Raw genomic sequence first — 24067 nt, forward strand, 5'->3', positions numbered from 1 at the left:
AGCTTAAATAGATGATTTCATGCTTTAGAATAATCTAACCACACTGAACAGTCTTCAGAGGAGGCAAAGATAATTGATAGTGAAAGATTATTTTAAAAGTTTCTCCATGAAATACAACTCTTATGTAGTTGAGGGTATTCCTAAAAAAAGCAGTGAAGTTAAAAAAAAAAAAAAAAAAAGATATGTATTAAAAACTGGATGGGTGGGTAACACAAAATAAGACTTGACATCTGGGCCCTTTCTTTAAAAAAAAAAAAAAAGTATGGTAGATATGGGCTGTATTTGACTTTGGATAGAAGCTGGCATCTTATCCCTAAAAATTAATAATGTCAACATGTGTGTGAATGCAAAGTATGCTCGGACCATTAGAGTAAAGACTAGTAAAGATAATGACTGCCAGTATGAAACATTTCATTGCACACACCTATATGTTATAAATTTGGTCTCTTTCAAAAGCGTCCTGAAGTCAGCTTTGGCTGTGATATACTTGTCTCTGATATATTCTTCAAACTCTCTTTGTTTTTTCTGTTAAAAAAAAAAAAATTATAGAAATGAAACCCAATTCAAAATAAACATTATTTATTAAACAGTAATGTGCAAGTCACATAATAAAATTTAAAATGCAAAAGAAAAAGGCAAAGGGTACCTTTTCTTCATATATAAAATTCATTAAATCACATCTGCAATGCTCATTTTTACAGCAAATAGAAAGAATGAGGAATCATAAATTCATAATGGCTAAAACTTGAGAATCTGCTGCACTACGCTACTAAGCATTTTATGGGGATCATCTATTTTAATTTTCCTAACAACCTCATGAGGTGGACACATCAAAACAAGGATATTAATGATTCAGTGTTTACTTCCTACACATTGTATTTTTAACTTCAAGAACAAAAACAGTAATCTGTGGATATACAAACTGTAAGATAACACTCAGAACTTAACTTACATAGTACTGAGCATTTAGCTTTCTGGCAAGGCAAAAGTAATGAGATGAATAAACTCTTTGGAGTTAAAAAGACTTTATTATCAATTCTAAACAGTCAGAAAAGTTAGGAGCTGAGACTGGGTCTACCACGATTTCCCAGTCATGTATATCTTCAAACATCTACAATTCAATAGACTTAGGGGGGAATATTAGTTTTTATAATAGATGCCCAGACCTAGAGAAACCAACCAGCAAAGGGGAATGACAAAAAACAAATAAAAGGCCTAGAGATAAAACGGACTGTAGTAAACAACACTTTTCTTGACATCATTCACTGTTTCAGACCTTGAAGCATATGAGAACTAGTGATCTTGTTACAGTATTCTGTCAGGCTTAAGAATCAAGTGCTCAGGATTTTTTTTTTTTTTTTTAATTTTAAAAAAATTTAAAAATTTAAATGAAAGTCACCAAGATTTTTTTTTTAATTTTAAAAAAATTTAAAAAAAAAGAATCAAATGCTTTGACAGTTTGGTACCAATTGCCAGCTTGAATATGTCTGTCTAGTTGTACCTAACTAAAATAAAACTGCAGCTTCGTTAAATCTCTAAGATCCCAAAATACAAGCTCACCCCAAGTACTAAAATTTAAACCTTCTACTGTGCTCTCTTGCTAATTTATCATGCAAGAAACAAAACATGAACTCAAAATTCAGATTCACTTCCCATAAACTTAAAAGTAATTCACTTAAAACAATCGACTTTATTTTGCTTAAGACAGTAGTGCTGTCAGGCACCCGATTAAGTATTTATAAACTGACAGTAAATCTCGACACAAAATCTTCTTACCCTGTCACTGGAGGAGAACTTAATACACCGAGGATCTTCCTTAATGATTTTTTTAACTTCTTTCCACGTAGATGTTAAGGTAATCTTTGAAAAGACGTGAATAAAAAACATAAATACAACTCACTTTTACTTAGGGGGTCAAACTGCAGCACATATGGTACATAATATTACACACTGACCTGCGATCTCTTGTAATGCCCAAGCGTAACTGGACTAGTTAGGGACAGGGAAGCAGCGTTAATGCAATTTCTTTTTGTTGGCTTGCCACAAGAGTTATTTTCATGGCCATACTTTCAAGGTGGCCTAAGACAATCACCTGCAAACCCTGTATTTACATGGGCAAACATCGTAACTTCTGAAGAAACCATCACCAAAAAGAGAGCAGATAAAAAGGAACAAAACCGGGATAACAAAGCGTACAAACTGCCGAACAAGAGGCCATAGTACCAAATTGAAAATGGATCAAAAGAAATGTGCTAAATCTATTATCAGGAGGGATCATCGATCATTTTGAATTACTATAGGAGCAGTTATGAATGTGAAAACTGCAAAGAATAGGAATTTCTAAATAGTTAAGAATACCATATTTTTTTTTTTAAATCAGAGAACTGTCATAAAATGAATTCCAGTAATGAATCTAAATACCATGACACTAAAAATCATATCAATGCTTTGCTTTAAGAAATTACTAACAAGATTCATTCAAATTAAAATGAGAAAAATAAGAGACTCTTACCGCAGAAGTTTCATCCAAAAGTTGCCTAAAGTGCTCCCTCTTTTTTTTGGTAAGTGCTTCAATGTGTTCATTAAAAAGCTTCTCTTTCTCCTCTCTTTCCAATAAAGATCCAGATTCCCAGCGGTGATCTTTTCGGAGAGTCCTACGAGTATCAGACCATGACACATCTGAAGAACGTACCTGAAGAGAGAAAATTATAGGTATCATTAAAGAGATTTATCTTAATGTCTATGTGCACTTCCATGTTCACTGCAACATTATCACAATAACCAAGATACGGAATCAACCTAAGAGTCTAACAACGGATAAATGGATAAAGAAAATGTAACAAATATACATAATGGAGTACTACTCAGTCTTAAAAAAAGAGAAGAAAATTCTTTTCATTGGTGGCATGGATGAACCAAAAGGACATTATAAGTGAAATAAGCCAAACACAGAAACACAAATAATGCATAGTCTCACATTTGTGGAGTCTGAAAAAAGTTGAACTCATAGAAATAGAGTAGATGGTCACCAGAGTCTAGGGGGTGGGAGGCAGGACAAGGGAGAGAATGAGGAGTTACTGGTCAAAGATAATGAAGTTTCACACAGACAGCAGGAATAAGTTTTGAGATCTAGTGCACAGCAGGGTAACTAAAGTCAATAATGTATTCTAGATTCAAAATAACTGGGAGTAAATTCCAAATGTCTCACCACAAAAAATTACAGGTTAACAAAGTGATGAATATGTTAAAGAGCTTTGGTTTAATCGTTCCATATTACCTACCTATATCAAAACAGCAACTATACCCCGTAAGTATACAATTATGACTTCTCAATTAAAACAATTTTTAAAAAGAAGACAATATAATAATAGAAGGCATAGCCGGTCTGGCTGGCTCACCAACCAGCAAAAAGACATCCTTCGTTACTGGTAATGGTATTAAAAGTTACTGACAATGTGAAGAAACATAAGAGACTAAAACGACAGAAAGGTAAGAAAAGAAAAATTATAAAAGCATTTATTTAACCAACACTTACCAAGCTTCTAAATACAAGTCAGATAAATACTGTGCTTCCAATAAAATTAAAAATAAGTAAGACACTATCCCTTCCTTCAAAGAGATCACTTAAAAAAGAAGAAAAAAAAAAAAAGATAAACAGGCCAGGTGTGGTGGGTCACGATGTAATCCCAGCACTTTGGGAGGCCTGAGGTCAGGAGTTCGAGACCAGCCTGGCCAACATGGCAAAACCCTGTCTCTACTAAAAATACAAAAATTAGCTGGGCTTAGTGGCACATGCCTGTAATCCCAGCTACTCAGGAGGCTGAGGCGGGAGAAGTGCTTGAACCCATGAAGCAGAGCTTACAGTGAGCCAAGATGGTGCCACTGCACTCTAGCCTGGGTGACAGAGCGAGACTCCATCTCAAACAAATAAAAAGGATAAACATGTTAGCAAATAACTGCAAAAACATGTAATAAGTGCTGCAGAGGTGTATGCTGAGCACAAGAGTGGTCTAAGGAACAGTGAGATCAAATCTGCCTAGATGGGTCAGGAGTAGCCTCACAGAGGAGATACTTGATTATACCCCTGAAGAATGAGAAAGTCTGTCACTGCAGGAGGAACACTTACAAATCATTTCAGGTGGAGGGACTGCCGTGAGCAATGGAAGGATGGTATGCTTCATTAAGCATGTTCAGCAAGGCTATATCTCAAGAAGCAAGTGAAGAAAGCAAAGGTGTTAACGAAATATGAAGGCAGAGTTAAGAAATGAACAATCTTTTATATTATGCTAAGGAGACTGAATGTGACCTGTAGGAAACTGCTGGGATTACAGAGAACCTCATCCCCTGCTAGTAACCAGAAGAGTGAAAAAGTTAGATTAGTTTTTTATGAAGAGTTCTGTGACTGCAATAGAACAGATAAATTCGAGGAAGTGTTAGAGGTAGGGAGAGAAATTAGTAAACTACTGTAATTGTCCAGGGTATAGAACAAGGTTGTCCAACCCGTGGCCCACAGGCCACATGCAGCCCAGGATGGCTTTGAACGTACTCCAACACAAATTCATAAATTTTCTTAAAATATTAAAAGCATTATGAGATGTTTGTCTTTTTTTTTTTTTTTTTTTTTTTAACTCATCAGCTATCACTAGTGTTAGTGTATTTTTTCTTTTTGAGATGGAGTTTCACTGTTGCCCAGGCTGGAGTGCAGTGGTACAATCGCAGCTCACTGCAGCCTACGCCTCCCACATTCGAGTGATGCTCCTGCCTCAGCCTCCCAAGTAGCTGGGACTAGAGGCACACGCCATCATGCCGGCTAATTTTTGTATCTTAGTAGAGACGGGATTTCACCATGTTGCCCAGGCTAGTCTCGAACTCCTGACCTCAAGTGATCCGCCCACCTTGGCCTCCCAAAGTTCTAGGATTACAGGCATGAGTCACTGTGCCCGGCCATATTAGTGAACTTTATGTGTGGCCCAAGACAATTCTCCTCTTCCAATGTGGCCCAGGGAAGCCAAAAGATTGGACACCCCTGGGTAGAAGAAGAAACAGATGCAAGCGAAGAAGTCAGAAATGACAAGAGTAACAAGCTCCATTGAAAAAGAGAAAAATAGCATAGGAGAGATGGTGACAAAACCAAGCCACCCCCAACTCCAAAAAACATGTATTAGCAAGCAAGGACAGTAGTCTGGGGGCATTCACTGTAGGGACAAAAAGCCCTACATACCTCAACAACTCTGAGGGGTAAGGAAGAAAGATTTTCAACAAAGTTTCAGGGTATCTTCTGGGGTCAGTTACATCTCCAGTCCTATATCGCATAGCATCTACAAGTATAATAACTGATCATCACAATGATGGCCCTAAATCACCAACAAGAAGATTAAATTGTGTTCAGCACATTTTGTTCATCACTATAGCAGTTAAGTGTGTAATAGTTTAGGGTGACTTTCATCAAAAACAATAAATACTAAAGTTATGAGACTAAATGATTATGACTTTCCATATATGCAAAATGCCTAACTTCTGAAATTGTTAAATAACTAGGGTTTTTTCCTATACTAACAGTACTAATGCCAAGTATTCAATTTTTAAATGCTTTATAATTTAGCAAATTATCTCCCTTGGAATTTAAAGAACATTAAAATGTTTATAACAGTAATATAATACATTTGTAATATCCGGTACTTTAGAGAAAAAAAGTAAAAGATGAACATATACCATGTCAGACAGAAGAGCCTTGAAATTCTGGATAGCTTCTTCTCGTTTGTGCTGCTCTCTCTCTCGATCTATTTCTTTTGTTTGTTCTGAACGAGCCTTCTGAACCTCCCTTTCTCGTTCTCGAAGGCTTGCCTCAATGCGGGCTTGCCTTTCAAGTTCCTTTTCTTTTTCTGAGTCTAAATTCTGTAAAAGTAAAAATTACATTATCCTTCTTACCAATTCCATCAAAATATGTTTTCACAGAATAGTTTGTAAAAAAATTCCAAATCTAGTTTTTGCCCAGATACACCTAAACACTGTGTACCTTTCATCTCCAAATCAACTAGGGACTCTTACGTTAATACTAACAAGAAAAATTCCAAACCCCCCAATAGAAGAATTCCCAATAACAACACATACCCTTAAACACAAGTAAGAATTTTAATATTCGATGAAAGCAATACAAGTAAACACAACAGTTACCTTGGCTATTTTTTCAATGTACTGTTTGAAAAGGTCTTCTCTCATTGATGAACTATCTACTGCTTTGTAACGTGGATCACTTTCTACTTTATCTTTTACTTTACTCCAGCGAGACTGACTGTCCAAGTGATGATTAGATAATAGTTCAAAGAAATCCGATTTAATCTGTATTTTAAAACAGGTAGTGGGATGGGAGGGAAAATAATGTACCATGAGAAATTCATATCTAAATATTTACAACTAGAAAAAAGTTTACTTACCTTAAATATAAGAATAATAACTTTTAAAATGCACACATTTAGAGTAGAATGAATCATGGAAAAAGAAAAGATCAGAAGTTCTCTTTTACTAGAAATGTAAACATCAATAAGCATACAGGCTTTCATCTAAAATTTGCCACATTCAAGATAAATCATATTTTATAAAGAAATTATTCAAATATAGAAAAAGGCTTTTTCAGATTGTTTATAATTTTAGATCTCAGAACCACCATGAATTCATAGGGAATATAAATTTACAATGAGCTGCATTTATTTTTAGCTAAGAGTCAGGTTTATGAGCTGACAATACTATCAACATGGTAAAAATTATTTAAAAAACTAAATGGGTAAAAATTTTGGTCACTGATATTATTGGGACATTTAGAAATCATTGCAAGTCATTACAAACTTATACTGTCAAATGTCTAAAATCAAAATAGGGTAAAAATTTGTATTTTGGTGAAAAAAAGGCAGCTGTACACCTTGGTATGTGAGAAAATTATATAATTTCCATGTTCATAATCATTACTAAAGAACTGCATTCAAATCTTCTATACTTTTTAGCATTAAACATGTATGCCTTTACCATTCTAAAACTCAGTGTAAGTGTTTATCCAGTATTATACTCAACAACTGAAATACAAAGTTAGTAATATTATACCAAAGGTATTAAATATTATTCCTTCAGTATCAACATATACAACTACTTAAAACCCCTCTCCAAACCATATTTATTTTATTTAAATAGGTGAGGAAAGGAGTAAATGAGATAGTTATCTTTATGTACATTTGAGGGCCTAACAGTTTTAAAATCCTATGTATACTACTTTGCACTCCTAACATAGAAGATACCCAAGGTAACCAAGGTCATTTCAACAAAGGATTCTGACCATATTAAGAATCCCTCCCTTCCAGTAGGAATTGAATATGGTACCTTCCCACCTGATCAAGGGAATCAGGATTTAATGTGTGTAAACAAAAATATATGAATCATTCCTTCTGCCTAGTCTAACACAATCATTTCCCCCTACAACTTCATTTCTCTTACTGGAGGATTAAAAGTGAGGCTGAGGCCAGGTGTGGTGGCTCACGCCTGTAATCCCATAACTTTAGGAGGCAAAGTTTCAAGGTGGGTAGATCATCTGTGGTCATGAGTTCGAGACCAGCCTGACCAACAGGTGATACCCCATCTCTATTAAAAATACAAAAAATTAGCTGGGCGTGGTGGCAGGTGCCTGTAATCCCAGCTACTAGAGAGGCTAAGGCAGAAGAATCAGTTGAGCCCGGCAGGGGGAGACTGCAGTGAGCCGAGACTGCGCCACTGCACTCCAGTCTAGGCAACAAGAGTGAAACTCCATCTTAAAAAAAAGGAAAAAAAAAAAAAAAAAAAAAAAAGAGGTTGATGTCTTTTCTGGAAAATACTTTTAAAGTTATAAGAAACAGAATATTTGCATCAGAAATGTTTCTAAAGACAAGAGCTAATCAGCTGTGGATTTCTCCACTATTAAACTTGGCTTTTGACTTTGAATTAATAAGAAATACTCATCAACCCAGTATTTCCAGACAGTGATTAAGAAACCACCTGATGTAATGATGTAACTGAAATTTTTCTGTTCATCTTGTCTACTTTGTATCTGACATGATGAACACGAAATTCCTAGATGCATCTGACAACTGGAAGGCAAAATTTACAAAATTTATGTTAAATAAAACATGCAAGTTATATCAAATAGGAATCTTTCTAAGCCACAGGAATTTATATTAGTTTAAAATAGTTTTCATAAATTAGACACGAAACCTTATAAGTAAGGATTATCATATAGGTTTTTAAATGCGTGGTGTATAAACAAGTGAACTTTAAATAAAATTAAACTTCAACTTCCTTTCATTGTGGATATTACCATGACAGGTTATAAATGGCTTACTAAGACTGTTATCCGTATGAGAAGAATTGTCTTGACAGCTGCATAAATGTCAAAAAGTGTCATTTACCATTCTGCAATTCAAGGCCTCATTATTCTCCCCATTCCTTACTGTAACAAAAATAATTTATTCTCAGGGAATTTTAAAGACAGGGAAGAGAAAAATATGTCAATTTCATAACAGTGAATTATTACATATAACTTCAAATGTGCTATTCTAAAAGGTAAATTATTTGAACCACAATTTTATAAAAATTTGTTATTATATTACAATAAAATAGCTTGAGAACAGCTACTTTGGTAAACAAAATAAGTACACTTTTTTTTTTTTTGGGACAGGGATCCACTCTGTATCCAGGCTGGAGTGCAGTGGAACCATCACAATTCACTGCGGCCTTGACCGTTTGGGCTCAAGTGATCCTCCCACTTCAGACTCCAGAATAGCTGGAACTACAGAAGCACATTACCACATTCAGCCATTTTTTTGTTTTGTTGTAAAGATGGGGGTCTCGCTATATTGCTTGGGCCAGTCTCAAGCAATTCTCCTGCCTCAGCCTCCCAAAATGCTGGGATTACAGGCATGAGCCGCCACGCCTGGCCAATAAGTAGACTTTTAAAGGTATTTTTTTAAATAAAATGGAAAACTAGCAGTAAAAACTACATGAAAATGATTATCTTACTGTAAAAATGACTTTACCATGAAAATGCTACTTAAGAAATACAAGAATTTCACCAGAAGTCAATGTTCTTCACAGGTTTTCAAAATTAGTTTTAAAAAGGTATTCAGCTATTGATTCAACTATCACAATGCTACAAAGACCAGCTAGAGAATTTTAAGAACAAGGTAACAGACTCCAGTACCATGCCACTGGAACTGCTCTTGCTGTTCAATTACACAGTTACAATGTGATTTTTTTTTAAAGTATACACAATATACTTAAGAACAGTATAAAAAATACAGTGGAAGTCATGAAAGAAAAATGATAAAGCCCCATTAATCACATGTGCTCAAAATGTGAATATAAAACCCACTATATTTAAACCCTTACTTTAAAGATTTCTGCTTTGATGGCCTAGTCACTGATACTGCATTCTTTAAATTGGCTGAGAAAGCTTCACTTTAGCAATTTCCTGCCTTTTATTTTTAATCTAGTAATGGTATAAAGCCAAACCTGTAATTTAGAGAATTAAGATTTTATAGTCAAAGTAAAATAAAGCTGAATATATTAAATATTAGATTTACTTAATTTAGATGTCATATCTATTTAATTTCTTTTTTAAAATTAACACATTCTGGGCACAATTCTCATCACTTCATAAGGAAAAAGACTAAAAAAATGTTAAGTACCGGAGCTGCGGGAGGCTAAAGTCACCACACAGAGATACCAATTCTTTCCTCACTAGGGAATCCCATAACACTTTGCGTGTCAGTGATTGACAGCTGTCACTGAACTGATTGACAGGCCGCACAGCACAAAACTGTAAAGTCTATCCACTTGTTATGAAACAGAATACATAAAATAGTTATAAAAAAAAAAGTGTTTAGAAAATCAGTTACAAATGCAAAGATAAATACATTTAATTTGTATAAAAGCAATCATACAAAATCAAACAATCACTTATTTACTTGGTTTTCTTTAATCAAATAGGTCATTCTAAAAGTCAAAAGTAGCAATTCTAATTCAACATATGAAATTATGTAGTAGAATTTGATTTTATACATATCCTCTGAGAAGCATAATCATTTATTTTTAACAGTGAAACAATTCTGGAAAAACTCACTTGGAAGCCCAATAAATCAGATAATCAGGAAGTTTCAGATATTTCTGATAAAAGCTGTTTCAGCTCATACTGTTACTATTTTGAATGAAAGAGACTTCTTCCCAATAGGAGTAGTATTACTTCAAACAGCATTTCTTAATAGAACTTGTAATATTATAACTTTCTAGGACAAGAGGCAATTTTAAATGTCAAGAATGATTAGGCTGCAGAGGTTATTTTCCTACATTCACAAAGCATACTGGGCACTAAGGAGAGTGGCTGCATGTTTTGATGGTTCACACACCACTGGGGTCATCTCCCTACTAGTTTGCCTTCCCAGTGGTAAGCTCCTTTCCACTCCTGACACTGCTATCAAATGACATTTGGAATTCATTAATCTTTAATAGCTGACCTTTAATTCTGATAAGCAATAATTTATATGCAAGATATGTTTACTGAAAGATTAGAAAGTCACTAAAATGCCATCTTTTAGAGGGCAAAAAAGACAGAGAAGCTCTTTTAAATTCAAATATTACCACCTATAAAGAATCTTGAAATCTTAGAAGGTGTCACTGAGCAGGCAGCTCTAACAGCCTGTTCTGAGTTTACCAGGTATCTTAGTATTAACACAATTTAAAGCAAAACTATACAGTTTAGTGAAGCTACTAAAATAAGCATTATGTAAGTAAAGTGACAGAATACATACATACATACATAATTATAAAAGTTAAAAGAACAGTCAATGTAGGTCCTTATTTATGCCCATGAATGAGGTCACAAACATAGCAACAGCACAGTCCTTTCCCATTCACACTCCCATCAATCACACCACTGGAACTAAAACCATCTTACCTTCTCACCTCTGGTCTTCGAATCTTCTTTCTCTTTCTTCCTAGCAGCAGCCACAAATTCATTAAACAAGGCTTCTCGGTCTTTCATCTTTTCAATTGCTTTGAATCTTGAATCTTTAGCATGCTTGGCTGCAAATTCACTAAAAGTTGCTCTGGAACAAAATTACAAGTGTGTTAACTTTGGCAGTTGCTTCTTCTTATATAAAGGCATAGCAGAAAATACCATTTTTCCAAGAATATATGACAAAGAGACACTGGGACCCAACACCTAACTAACAGTGAATAGTAAGTTACAGAAAGGAGTAAAAAGAGGTAATGAGTAAAGTGTGGTTAAGGGATTTGTATGCTATCAGCACAGAATTAGAAGAACATACATTTATTATATAAAAACAGATCACAGAGTAAAGAATTTGCATGCCTCAAGAGACAAGAGCTCATCAATTTCCACTCTAAGATTAAGCTGAGTCCTGCCTCCAGCCACAACAGAAAATTCTTATTGGATTAGCTCTCTTTCCATACACGACTATAAAACTGAACAAAAGTACATGAGGCAACTGATTTTAAGGAGTAAACAACAGAAAAAGTAAGACTGAAAAGCCTGAAAGAAGGGAAATTCATGAGGTGCAGAGCTCAAGTCCAAATAGAGTATTAAAATCTTGAGCTGGAAGAAGCAAAGATTAGAGCTTGGGTGAAGAGGAACTTTTAAAGAGAGGGTACCCAAGAAAAATCCCACTTAGGGATTACCCATGAGTACACAGCCAAGGCCAAGCTGTATAACAGCAGGGGACGATCACTCTCTATATCAAGCTACTACAGGATTAAGAGCAAAGAGATAACAGAGAGTCAGTAGTATTAAAGGGAGAATAGGATTAGGCTAACAAAGTCCACAAAAGATCCACAAGGAAAACAGAAATGGAAGACTAAAAGAAACATAGGATATTTTCAGAGATTCACATTAACAAAACATAGTCAAGCCTAAAATTAAGATGGCAACCAGTAAATAAAATGCCTACTAAAACAAACATATACACTTTTCAATGGAAGATAACAGAATCCAGAGTCTCTATATATTAGCCACAAAGTCCAATATTCAATCAAAAATCAGTAAATATACAAAGAAACGTGATCCACAGAAAATTTTTTTTGAAGTCAACAGAAACTGAACCCAAGATGTCCAGATGTTCTAAGTAGACAATAACTTTAAAACCACTATTACTGGCCAGGTGCAGTGGCTCATGCTTGCAATCCCAGCACTTTAGGGAAGCCAGGTAGGAGGATCGTTTGAAGCCAGGAGTTTGAGAAGAGCCTATGCAACACAGTGAGACTCCAGCCAGGCAGGGTGGCTCACTGTAAGAGAGCCTGCAATCCCAGCTACTTGAGAAGCTAAGGCAAAAGAATCTTTCGGGCCTGGGAGGCAGAGGCTGCAGTGAGCCGAGATCATGCCACTGCACTCCAGCCTGGACAACAGAGCAAGACTCTGTATCAAAAAACAAAACAAAACAAAAATACAGTGTGGTTGGGTATGGTAGTTCATGGCTGTAATCTACTTTGGGAGGCCAAAGCAGGTGGATCACTTGAGGTCACGAGTTCCGAGACCAACCTGGCCAACATGGTGAAACCCTGTCTCTACTAAAAACACAAAAAAATTAGCTGGAAATGGCGGTGGACACCTGTAATGCCAGCTACTCACGAGGGTGAAGCAGAAGAAAAACCCAAAGGCAAAGGTTGCAGTGAGCAGAGTGCCACTTGCACTCCAACCTGGGTGACAGAGTGAGACTCTGTCTCAAAACAAAACAAAACAACCATAGTGAGACTCTGTCCCTATAAAAAATTTAAAAATTGGTTGGGCATGGTGGCACACGCATGTAGCCTCAGCTACTCAGGAAGATTCCTAAAGCCCAGGAGTACGAGGCCACAGTGAGCTGTGGTTAAGTCACTGCACTCCAGCCTAGACGACAGAGCAAGACTCTGTCTCCTAAAAAAATAAGTAAATAAACAAAATTGTTATTATTACACTGAAAGACTCAAACAAAATAGGCTTGAAGAATTGAAAGCATGGTCTAATGAATGAACAAACAAGGAGCTTTGGCAGAGATATAAAGTATTAAAAAGAACCTACAACTAGGTTCTTCTTTTTAGAACCAAGTTTTAAAAAGGAAAAATTAACTGGATAGGCTTAACAGGAGCACTGACAATGGAATAAAGAGTCAATTATGTGAAGTTAGATCACTAACAGTTATCTAATCCAAACAGGAGACAGAAAAAAGACTGAGGTAGGGGAAACAGTCTCAAGGACATGTGAGATAATATCAAACACTAATATATGTGTGATAAGAATCACAAAAGAGAAAAGAATGAATGAGGGCAGAAAAAAATACTAGCAAAAAACTTCCCAAATTTGATGGAAAACATCAATTTATAAATTCAAAAAGCTCAGCAAACTCCAAACAGATTAAATAAAAGGATAAGTCCTATGAGGGCTAATGAGCATAGGTTTTAAAAAAGAAGTTTCTCCATAAATAAGACATTATAAAGCTTTCACATATTTGGTATATATTTTAAATATTTGAAGCTTTCACCTTATATAGTAAGAATTTACTTTTTTTTTTTTTTTTGAGATGGAGTCTCCCTCTGTTGCCTGAGGCTGGAGTACAATGGCACAATCTCGGCTCACTGCAATCTCTGCCTCCTGGGTTCAAGTGATTCTTCTGCCTCAGCCTCCCAAGTAGCTGGGACTACAAGCGCATGCCACCACATCAAGCTAAATTTTTTATTTTTAGTAGAGACAGGGTTTCAGCATACTGGCCAGGCTGGTCTCAAATTCCTGACCTCATGATATGCCCACCTCAGTTTCCCAAATTGCTACAATTACAGGCGTAAGCCACAGCACCCAGCCAGGAATTTACTCTTATAATTAATAATCCTATACTTAGCATGCTTTTAGAAGGAAAAAATAAAGCTTATTCTACCATTTTAAAACTATTTACCTATTGAAATGCAAAAATAAAACACATTCTCTTTTGTGTTAAAGATTGTTATAGCTTTAATAATAAACAAAAAATCGCCCAGTTAATCTCAGAATTTAGAACTTAAAACGTCAACTGAAGGTTAAATGTATCACTCATAGCTTCCCTTTTGTACTCTCCAAAGGGGAAACCTCTTTGAAGTTTCAATTATTTACAGACTCATATGGAGTTTTAATAAATATATTCTGCTGAATGATTCAGAAATAAACTGCAGACTTCTTAAGACTTCACTTAGAACTATTTCATTCCAATGCAAGATAAATAATTTAAAAAAACAGAACTATTTTGACATGCAACTCCTGAGAGTAAAGCCTTTTCCTCCATAACCACAATACTCAAGAAAATTACTAATTCTCTAACAACATCTAATGCCCCATTCTTAACAAGTGTCCTCCTCAACTGCCCCCCAAAATGTCTTTTATAATGCAGACTCAACTATTTTGACCCATAATCTCACTCTTTTGACTCGGAAAAAGCTCAGGACTCCCTGGAAAGTCTGAACCTCTATTACCCCAAAGTCTGAACCTCTATTACCGCCAAGAGAGAGTACTATATTCTTATATCACAAATACTCAATTGGCTTTATTTTCTAAAACTTAATATTAATATCATATTTCAAATATAAAACTATAATACTAAACACATCTTCTTAAACATCACTCTTTCCTACCTCCACAGACAAAACTATTTAAATGAGGTAAACCTTTATAATAAGTGTCATTTAACCCACACACTCCATGATTCTACCCGACAGTTTTAGAATACTTACATATTCACAGTAACCTAATACCACTACTCTTACATCTAAATCATAAATAAGAGTAATTACCCCTGCCTATACAATTCTGTGCAACACTGAAATCTAGTTGAAATCCTAGCTTCACTTAGGTAAGCTACCTAATTTGCTTATTTCATGTAAAATACATATCAGGTAAGTTAAATCATACAACCTGTTCTGAAGACTGAATATCTGTATGCATATATGTAAAACTATATCCTTTCAGTCATGTCTATATATATGAATAAATGCATACATGCATGTTTTAAATGTAAATTAGCACATAAAATTCTCAATAACTGCTATTACTGTTAGTATAAAGCAAATTAATTTAAAATGTCTCATTTTCTTCAGCCCATTACATGTATTTAATATATATTATCAATCAATTGAAAATGTCAGACACAACCATTAACTAGACACTTGGAAAATTCTGAAACTGAAGTGGCAAAAGGTCCTTCACCACTTCAATTTAATCAAAGTAATGTTTCTCCTCTGCAATTTATTATGCATAAAACTTTACAAAGATGGGGCATGGATTTTCTATCATTTACTGGTTTCTAAAGAACTTATTCCCACAGGGAAGCACTTGAAGGTATTCTTCTCAGAGTACTCAGGATTCCTCTAAAGGAAACATGGTAAAAATAAAGATCAGAAATTTTGGCAAAAACCAATAAGGAGCTTTTAATGACCAAAGGGCCAAAATATATATATATTTTTTTTTAATTTTTAAAAACTGACCTTAGGAGAAAATAAATACACTTTGACATTTAAGAGAAATGAACCACATACCTTGGATTAAATTTTGCTTCTTCCATCATTTTTTTGAAATCTTCCTTGGCTTGCATTATTTTGTTTTTCTTTTCCCTGCGTTCTTCTTCTGCCCTGGTCTTTACATACTGATCAAATACCTATTATAAAAACCAACAAATTTGACACGTCAATCTTTCATATAGGTAATTTAACTACCAAATTATTGGACAATGTCTTTGTCCAAACTATACCAGGAAAAATATATTAACTGTAGGTAATTATACACAGATTATACCAAGATTCACTTTAAAGCTTCACTGAAATATTACACAAGCATACAGCTCTCTACTTAGGTTTTGCCAAGAACAAAAGAAAACAGTAAAAAGCCTCTTTAATTCTCTTCCCTAATTATAAATTAAATAGGTGATTATTATAAACATTTCAAGCAATTCAGAAATGTATAAGAGAAATCACAGTCTTCCTAAATCGCCTTTAGAAAGAAATGTCAATAGTATGGAATCTGTATAATTTTATTTCCATGCTTAAGACGTAAGTATATTCACTAAAATGTAATCATGCTTTATAGCTATTCTATATTTCCCCCACTTAATAGTCAAGATAATAAACTGAAAATATTTCCCGCCTACTTCACACCCTATAAAATGACAGAAAAACTTTTTTAAGTCATAAACCAAAAATAAAAAGGAATTGAGAAAAAAAGAACCGGTAACTTGCAAAGCTGATAGGACAAGTGGAAAAGGATGTGACACAACCTAGCAGTCAAGAACAACAAAGAGGCAACTCAAGTTTTTTCTGAAACCAGAATCTCCTCAAACAATGCAAGAAAAGACAGCACCAGATGCCTATGGGGATGAGGATGGGGCATAGCTAAAATAAGGAGTACCCGAAGTACTTGATGAAAGGCTATTTAATAAGTTGTTAAATTGCTAGATCTCCTCACCAACTTAATGTTTCTGGGCGCTGCCACTCCAGAAGGTAAAAGGCCAGTGACTATTCTCTAAAGCAAAAAATTGACAAGCTATGGCCTACAGGTTGTTTTTATACAGCTCAAGAATATTTTTACATTTTTTAAAGGATTGAGGGGAAAAACAAAATTTCATGACACATGAAAACTAAACAAAATTCAAATGACAGTATCCATAAATAAAGCTTTAACTGAACAGCCATGCTTATATATCCTTACATATGTCTATGGGTACTTGACACTTAAACAGCAGTTAGAAAGATACAATAGAGACCATATGGCCCACAGAGCTAAAATACTAATTATCTGACTCTTAGAAATTTGCTGATCCCCTCCCCCTCTAGAAAGTAAAAGAGTGTGTCTTTAAATTGGGGAAAACTGAACTGGGAATAAGGCAAACCAAAAACGTGGAGATTAACCAAACACATACCAAATACTAAGACACAGTCTCTCAGAACTGAAGCAGAGAGATCTGTGCCCTCCGGCCCAGATTAGAAATCTTTATTAGGAATCTGACCCGCCTAAAACAATGGCTCCAGGGGTTCTCAACAAACCAGCCTAACTCACCCTACCACATGTTTCTCAACCTTGGCACAATGATGCTTTGAACAAGGTGTATACCAGCATCCCTGGCCTTTACCCACTAGATGTCTGCAGCACTCACTTCAATTATGACAAAAACGTCTCCTGGGACAAAAGTGCTCCTGGTTGAGAACCACCACCCTGAGATATAGCCCCAAAGCATGAGGGCCCACCAAGATGCTAAGAATACTCAAACAGGCCGGGCAGTGGCTCACACCAGTAATCCCAGCACTTTGGGAGGGCAAGGCGGGAGGATCATTTGAGCTCAGGAGTTCAAGACCAGCCTGGGCAACATGGCGAAACTCCATTAAAAAAAAAAAAAAAAAAAAGAGCACCCACACAGCATTTTAGTGTTTCACTTAAGTATTTAAGTGTTTCACATGAAAAATAGAGTCGTAAAGAGAACAAACTTAGCGGAATCAGAAACTATACAGAAAAACAAAAATTAAAAAAAAAAAAACACGTTCCTAAAAACAACCTCGCAGAGCTAACATAATGCACCCATGAAGCAAGAAAAACCTCAAAAAACATAGAAGAACTCTTAGAAATTAAAAGACACAATAAATTTTAAAAATCTAAATAGTTGGCTGCTAAAGGCAAGGAAATTATCCAAAAAGTTAAAAACGAAAAAGAAGAAGACAAAGGTAATTGAAGAAACTTGGAGGAGCAATTCATGAAGACAAATTCAAATTCGGTCCCAGAATGAAAAAAAACAGAGAACAGCTGACAGCAAATTTTTAAAAGTAACACAAGAGAATTTCTTATAACTAAAAGACCTCAGTTTCCATATTGAAAAGGTCAGCCGAGTACCCAGCACAACAGACCCTTCCTCTAAAAAACATACCATGGCATTTCAGAATACTAGGGACTAAGAGATCTACATGCTTATAGAGGAAGAAAAACAGTTTCAAGTATAAATGAACAGGAATGGCTTCAAAATCAACGAACACTAGAAACAGAGCAATGCCTTTAGTTAAAAAACAATTCCAAATACGGGTACAATAAAGGTTTTTCCAAGTATGTTAGGCCTCAAATAAATTTTCCTTGCACATTCTCTCAAGAAGCTACCAAAAGGAAAAGACTTACTGCATAGGGAACAGGTCTATGAACATCTTTATAACAAGTAACAATAAAATGTTCCAAAATACCTCAGACATCTTCCCAAGTCAGTCCACACATATCTACCAATCTTTATCCACTGGGGATCTTGGAACTATCCCCACAGGTAAGGAGGGACTACTGTATCTATGATTACCTGACCAGTCCCCTGCTAAACATATAAGTCACCTTCAATTTCCTCTAGTATAGCATTGCAGAAAACATTTGAAAGTACTTGTATGCTGAAGTGAGGGATAAAGTTGTTTCCAACTCCTTTCTCAGTATATACATTCTTACTTAAAAAGTATTAAATGATACATAAAATTCAAGGGAATTTATATTAACTTTCCTTTGAGAATCTAGAAAGAACTTCATATTCCCTCTGCTGGGCTACTCCAGACCAAGGTTAGGAATCACTCTCTAAGATAAACATCTCACAGAAAATTAGAGGTTGTGTTATGCTTCCAAGTTGCTCCTAATTATTTGTGTCATGCTTCCCAATACACTCGGCTTTATGTTTCCCTTTGTTAAGTGGTTATATTCTCGTAACTTCAGCTCACGAAAAACATTGCATAATACAACGAAAATGAGTAAATTTTAAAAATAATTCTGTTAAGTGTACTTTTATAGGCATGAGCAAAAATATAGGCTATAGAGCTATATCCTTTAAGCCTCAAGGCAGTTCTGCAGTGCTTGCAATGTTCCATTTTTTGGAGCATAACATATTCATTTTGTGCAATTTCACTTATGATTTTATCTTTTCTGTTTCAAAATATGTTTACTAAAAATGAGTCTCCATTATTTGATTCTCATATTTTTAATTTGACACTGATTCAATGACAAACCATTCGGTAACAGTGGCCTAGATGGACTGACAACTCTGAGTAATCATGTTGGTTACGTATTACCATACTGTAGCATGGTCAATATTAAAAAGCACTGAATAACAAATGAGATACTAAAAAGTTTATTTTGGTGTTTTTTTCTCTTAGGGTTCAAGTGCAGGGCTTTATTTTTATTTTTAATTGACAAATAACTGTACACAAAACACAATCTCGTGTTTTGATACATGTGCAACTGAAATGTGTTTCAATACACATCATGTAGAGTGAGATCAAGGTAATTAGCATATCTATGTCAAACATTTATCATTTGTGTTAAGTGTTCAATATCCTCCTTCTGGCTATTCAAAACTACTTATTATTGTTAACCATAGTCATCCTACAGTGCTACAGAACTCCAGGACTTATTCCTCTTATCTAGTTGTAATTATGTATCCTTTCACAAATCTCTTCCTATCCTCCCGCCTTCTCCTTACCCTTCTCAGCCTCCAGTAGCCTTTGTTCTACTGGCTACTCCTATGACATCAACTTTCTTTTGCTTCCACATATGAGAACATAGGATGTTTATCTTTCTGTTCTTTGCTGATTTCACTTAACATGACTTCCAGTGCTGCAAATGACAGGATCTCATTCTTTTTCATAGCTGAAACCACATTTTCTTTATCCAGTCACCTGTTGTTAGATACCTAGGTTGATTCTGTACCTTGGCTACTGTGAATAGTGCTACAACAAACACGAGGGTGCAATATCTCTTCAATATGATTTCTTTTCCTTTCAATACACACCTTGTAGGGGGACTGCTGGATCATACAGTAGTTCTGTTTGTAGTTTTTCAAGGAACCTCCATACTGTTCTCTGCAGTGTATATACTAAATTCTAACCAACAATGTATAAAGAGTTCCCTTTTCTGAGCATCCTTGCCAGCATTTATTATTTTTGTCTTTTTTATATAAGCCACCCTAACTGGAATGAGCTACCTCACTGCTGTTTTGATTTGCATTTACCTGATTAGTGGTGTTGACCATTTTTTCATTATATTTATTGGCTATTTGTACGTTTTCTTTTGAGAAATGTCTGTTCAGATCATTTGCCCATTTGTTAGACTTTTTTTTCTGTTGAGACAACTGAGTTACTTGCACATTTTGGACACTAATTCCTTGTCAGATAAGTAGTTAGCAAATATTTTCTCACATTCTATAGAATGTCTTCACTGTTGATTGTTTCCCTTGCTATGCAGAATTGTTTTAATTTGATATAACCCCATTTATTTATTTTTGCTTGTGCTTTTGATGTCTTATTCATAAAATCTTTTCCCAACCAATGTCCAGAAGGATTTCCCCTATAGCTTTTTTCTAGTAGTTTTATCATTTCAGATCATACATTTAGGTCTTTAACCTATTTTGAGTTGACTTTCAGATAGGGCAAAAGGTGGTGTTCTGGTTTCATTTCTTCTGAACATAATTTCCAGTTTTCCCAGCATCACTTATTGAAGAGACTGTTCTTTCCACAGTGAGTGTTCTTGGCACCTTTCTCAAAATAACTTGGCTACAGATATATGGATTGATTTCTGAGTTCCCTATTCTGTTCCTTTGGTCTATGTGTCTGTGTTTATGCCAGTACCATACTGTTTTAGTTAATATAGCTTTCTAGTATATTCTGAAGTCTGGTACTACGATACCTCCAGCTTTGTTCTTTTTGCTTAGGATTGCTTTGGCTATTCCAGATCTTTTTTGGTGTCACACAAATTTTAGTTTTTTGAAACGAGGTCTCATTCTGTTGCCCAGGCTGGAGTGCAGCGGTACAGTCATAGCTCACTGTAATCTCAAACTTCTGGATCAAGTGATCCTCACACCTTAGTCTCCCAAGTAGCTTGGGCTACAGGTACATGACCACACCCCGGCTAGTTCTTGTATTCTTTTGTAGCGAGATCTCACTATGACAGTCTCAAACGCCTGGCCTCAAGTGATCTTCCTACCTTGGTTTTCTAAAGTGGTGGGATTACAGGCGTGAGCCATCTCGCCTAGCCAGATTTTTTTCTTCCATTTCTGTTTAGAATGTCACTGATATTTTGATAGAGATGGTACTGAATCTGTAGATTGCTTTGGGGAGGACTGCCACTTAACAATATTAACTATTCTGATCCATGAGCATAGGATATTTTTCCCTTTGTATCCCATTCAGTTTCTTTCATCAGTGTCTTATAGTTTTCCTTATGGGGGTCTTTCACCTATTCAGTTAAATTTATTCTTAGAGATTTACTTATTTATTTGCTATTGTAAATGGAACTGCTTTCTTGATTTTTCAGGTAGTTCATTGTTTGGGTACAGAAACACTGTTTTGGATATTTAATATCCTACAATTTTATTGAATCAGTTTGTCAGGTTTTTGTTTTGTTTTTTTAAGATAGTCTTGTTGTCACCCAGGGTGGAGTGCAATGGTACAATCTCGGTTAATTGTAACCTCCATTTCCTGGATTCAAGCGATTGTTGTGCCTCAGTACCTAAGTAGCTGGGATGAATGGCATGAGCCACCACACCTAGCTAATTTTTATATTTTTACTAGAGATGAGGTTTTGCCACTTTGGCCAGGCTGGTCTCAAACTCCTGGCCTCGTGTGATCCGCCTGCCTTGGCTTCATAAAGTGCTGGAATTACAGGCATGAGCCACCATGCCCAGCCTGAATTTGTTTATCAGTTCTAAGAGATTTTTGGTAGCGTCATTAGGTTTTTCTATATATTAAGATCATCTCATCTGTAAACAGAAACAAATTGACTTCTTACTTTCCAATTTGGATATCCTGTAATTCTTTCTCTTGCCTAATTGCTCTGGCTAAGATTACTTCCAGTATTATGATGAGTAAGAGCAGTGAGAGTGGGTATTCCTGTCTTCTTCCAGTTCTTATAGGAAAAGCTTTTAAAATGTTTATTTTGAAATAAGAGAGAACTTATTTTAAAGTGTCATTAGCATATCTACAATCTTTGTCAGAACCTACTAGTATCCTATATGTAAATGGTCTAGTTTTTGTAAAACAAATGTTATTCAATTAAAACGTCGTAACAAATAAAACAAAAACATGCCAGACCCCTTAAGTGGCCTTTTATCAAAGGAAAATTCTAAGTTAAAATGTATGGTTACAATGATATAAAATACATCTTTTTTTTTGGGGGGGGGTCGCCCAGGCTGGTGTGCAGTGGCATGATCTCAGCTCACTGTAACCTCTGCCTGCTGGGTTCAAGTGACTCTCCTGCCTCACCTCCCGCCATCACTCCCAGCTAATTTTTGTATTTTTAGTAGAGATGGGGTTTCACCATATTGGCCAGGCTGATCTCGAACTCTTGACCGATCTGCCCACCCTGGCCTCCCAAAGTGTTGGGATTACAGGAGTGAGCCACCACACGTGGCCATAAAATACATCTTTTATAATGATACAGAATGTACATAAATCTACAAATAACTAGAAAAGGACAACTCAAATATAATTTTATATTATGAGGAATTTCCAATGAAGTTATTAGTGTTTTCTAAGTCAATCTCTTTGCAGTATGAAATTACAAAGTGTAAATGTGTAATGTGCAACCTAGCAACTTTCTGGTTGTTCCTTTATTTTATACTCCTATGCAAATAATAAAACCAAGTATTCAAAAAAAAAAAGTGTTTATTTTTAAATTTAAATGCCAAATGTTAACTACTACTTCGTCTTAGTTCTTACATCCTGATTGCTAAAAGAAGAATTCCATATAAAAGGCATGAGAGGCGAGGCATGGTGCCTCACGCCTGTAATCCAGACACTGTGGGAGGCCAAGTTGGGCAAAATAGTTGAGGTCGGCAGTTCAAGACCAGCCTGACCAATACGGTGAAACTCTGTCTCTACTAAAGAGACGAAAATTAGCCAGGAATGGTGGTGCACGCTTGTAATCCCAGCTACTTGGGAGGCTGAAGTGGGAGGATCACTTGAACCCAAGAGGCGGAGGTTGCAGTAAGATAAGATGGCGCCACTGCACTCCAGCCTGGGCAAAAGAGCAAGACTCCATCTCTAAATAAATAAAAAAAATTAAAATAAATAAATAAATGGCATGAGAACTTTTAACTCAAGGTTTTATTGAAAACACTAGAATAATATTTTCTCTTTTCAAGTGAAATTCTATTAAGGAGATACCACCATCAGCTTATAGAATGCTTCAAAAATTGGGGAAAGAACTATAGTTCTCAATGTTATTTATAATTTCACTGTAACAGTACCATGAGGAATATGTCATAAAAATTTTAACGTCTTCAGAGATATTTAGATCAGACAGACATTGTTCTAGGCACCACAAATAAAGCAAGGAAGACATAGTTTCTATCCTTATACAATTTATATTTTGCAGGAGGAGGAGACAGATAATAAAAACATGATTTTATATAATTAGAGCCATGACCACTATGAAGAAATTAGAAAAGGCACAGAGATAATACTTGTATTCATTAGAAGGCACTTGGACAAGTACCTTAATGAAATGATGAAGCTGGCTGTGCTGTTACCTGGAGGAAAAACATTCCAGACAGAAGGAATAGCAAATACCAAAATGTGATTGGCATGTTCAAGTAACATCAGGACAGTGTGGCTATAATCAACAAACATTAAAAAAGACCTTCAAGAGGTATATGGGGATAAGTATATGCAGAAGAGAGCGTGAAAAGAGCTTCAATTTTATCCTCAATGAAATGGAAAGCACTAGATTGTTTTACGCAAGGGAACAGTGACTTAATTTAATATCATTTAAACTTTAAAATTAGTCTGGCTGCTGTGTGGAAAAAGAACTTGACTAAAGAGAAACAAGAACACATGGAATGAAGGACATAAACCAGAGGCTACACCAGATGATAAGGGTTGTTCACGGTGGCTTGGATTAGGGTGTTAATGGGGGGAATGATGAATAAAAGGTGAGATTTTGAAAATATTTTTGAAGGTAGATTGTAGATTTGCTGATAAACAGGTAGCGGGGAAAGTAAAGAATCAAGGCTGGTTTATAAATTTTGGTAGGGCCATAAACTGA

The 24067-nt window shown here is 35.5% G+C and overlaps 1 protein-coding gene across 5 annotated transcripts in view; it reads right to left on the reverse strand.

Annotated features, from left to right (window-relative positions):
* TCERG1 (transcription elongation regulator 1) overlaps positions 1-24067 on the reverse strand; it is a 62969-nt gene that overhangs the window by 1837 nt on the left and 37065 nt on the right. For all 5 annotated transcript variants that reach the window (XR_004260467.1, XM_032250332.1, XM_032250335.1 and 2 more), the window contains 7 exons: positions 15565-15683; positions 10970-11120; positions 6175-6339; positions 5713-5895; positions 2513-2692; positions 1777-1860; positions 425-525 (listed from right to left, as the gene is read on the reverse strand). Coding sequence is in view for 4 of the 5 variants with exons in the window: in XM_032250332.1 (XP_032106223.1) it covers positions 425-525; positions 1777-1860; positions 2513-2692; positions 5713-5895; positions 6175-6339; positions 10970-11120; positions 15565-15683 (983 nt within the window). In the remaining variant the exon portion in view is untranslated. The remainder of the gene's footprint in view (positions 1-424; positions 526-1776; positions 1861-2512; positions 2693-5712; positions 5896-6174; positions 6340-10969; positions 11121-15564; positions 15684-24067) is intronic.

This window comes from Sapajus apella, unplaced genomic scaffold (assembly GCF_009761245.1).
Source record: "Sapajus apella isolate SASKATOON/1434 unplaced genomic scaffold, GSC_monkey_1.0 scaffold71, whole genome shotgun sequence".
In the NCBI taxonomy this organism is placed as follows: Eukaryota; Metazoa; Chordata; class Mammalia; order Primates; family Cebidae; genus Sapajus; species Sapajus apella.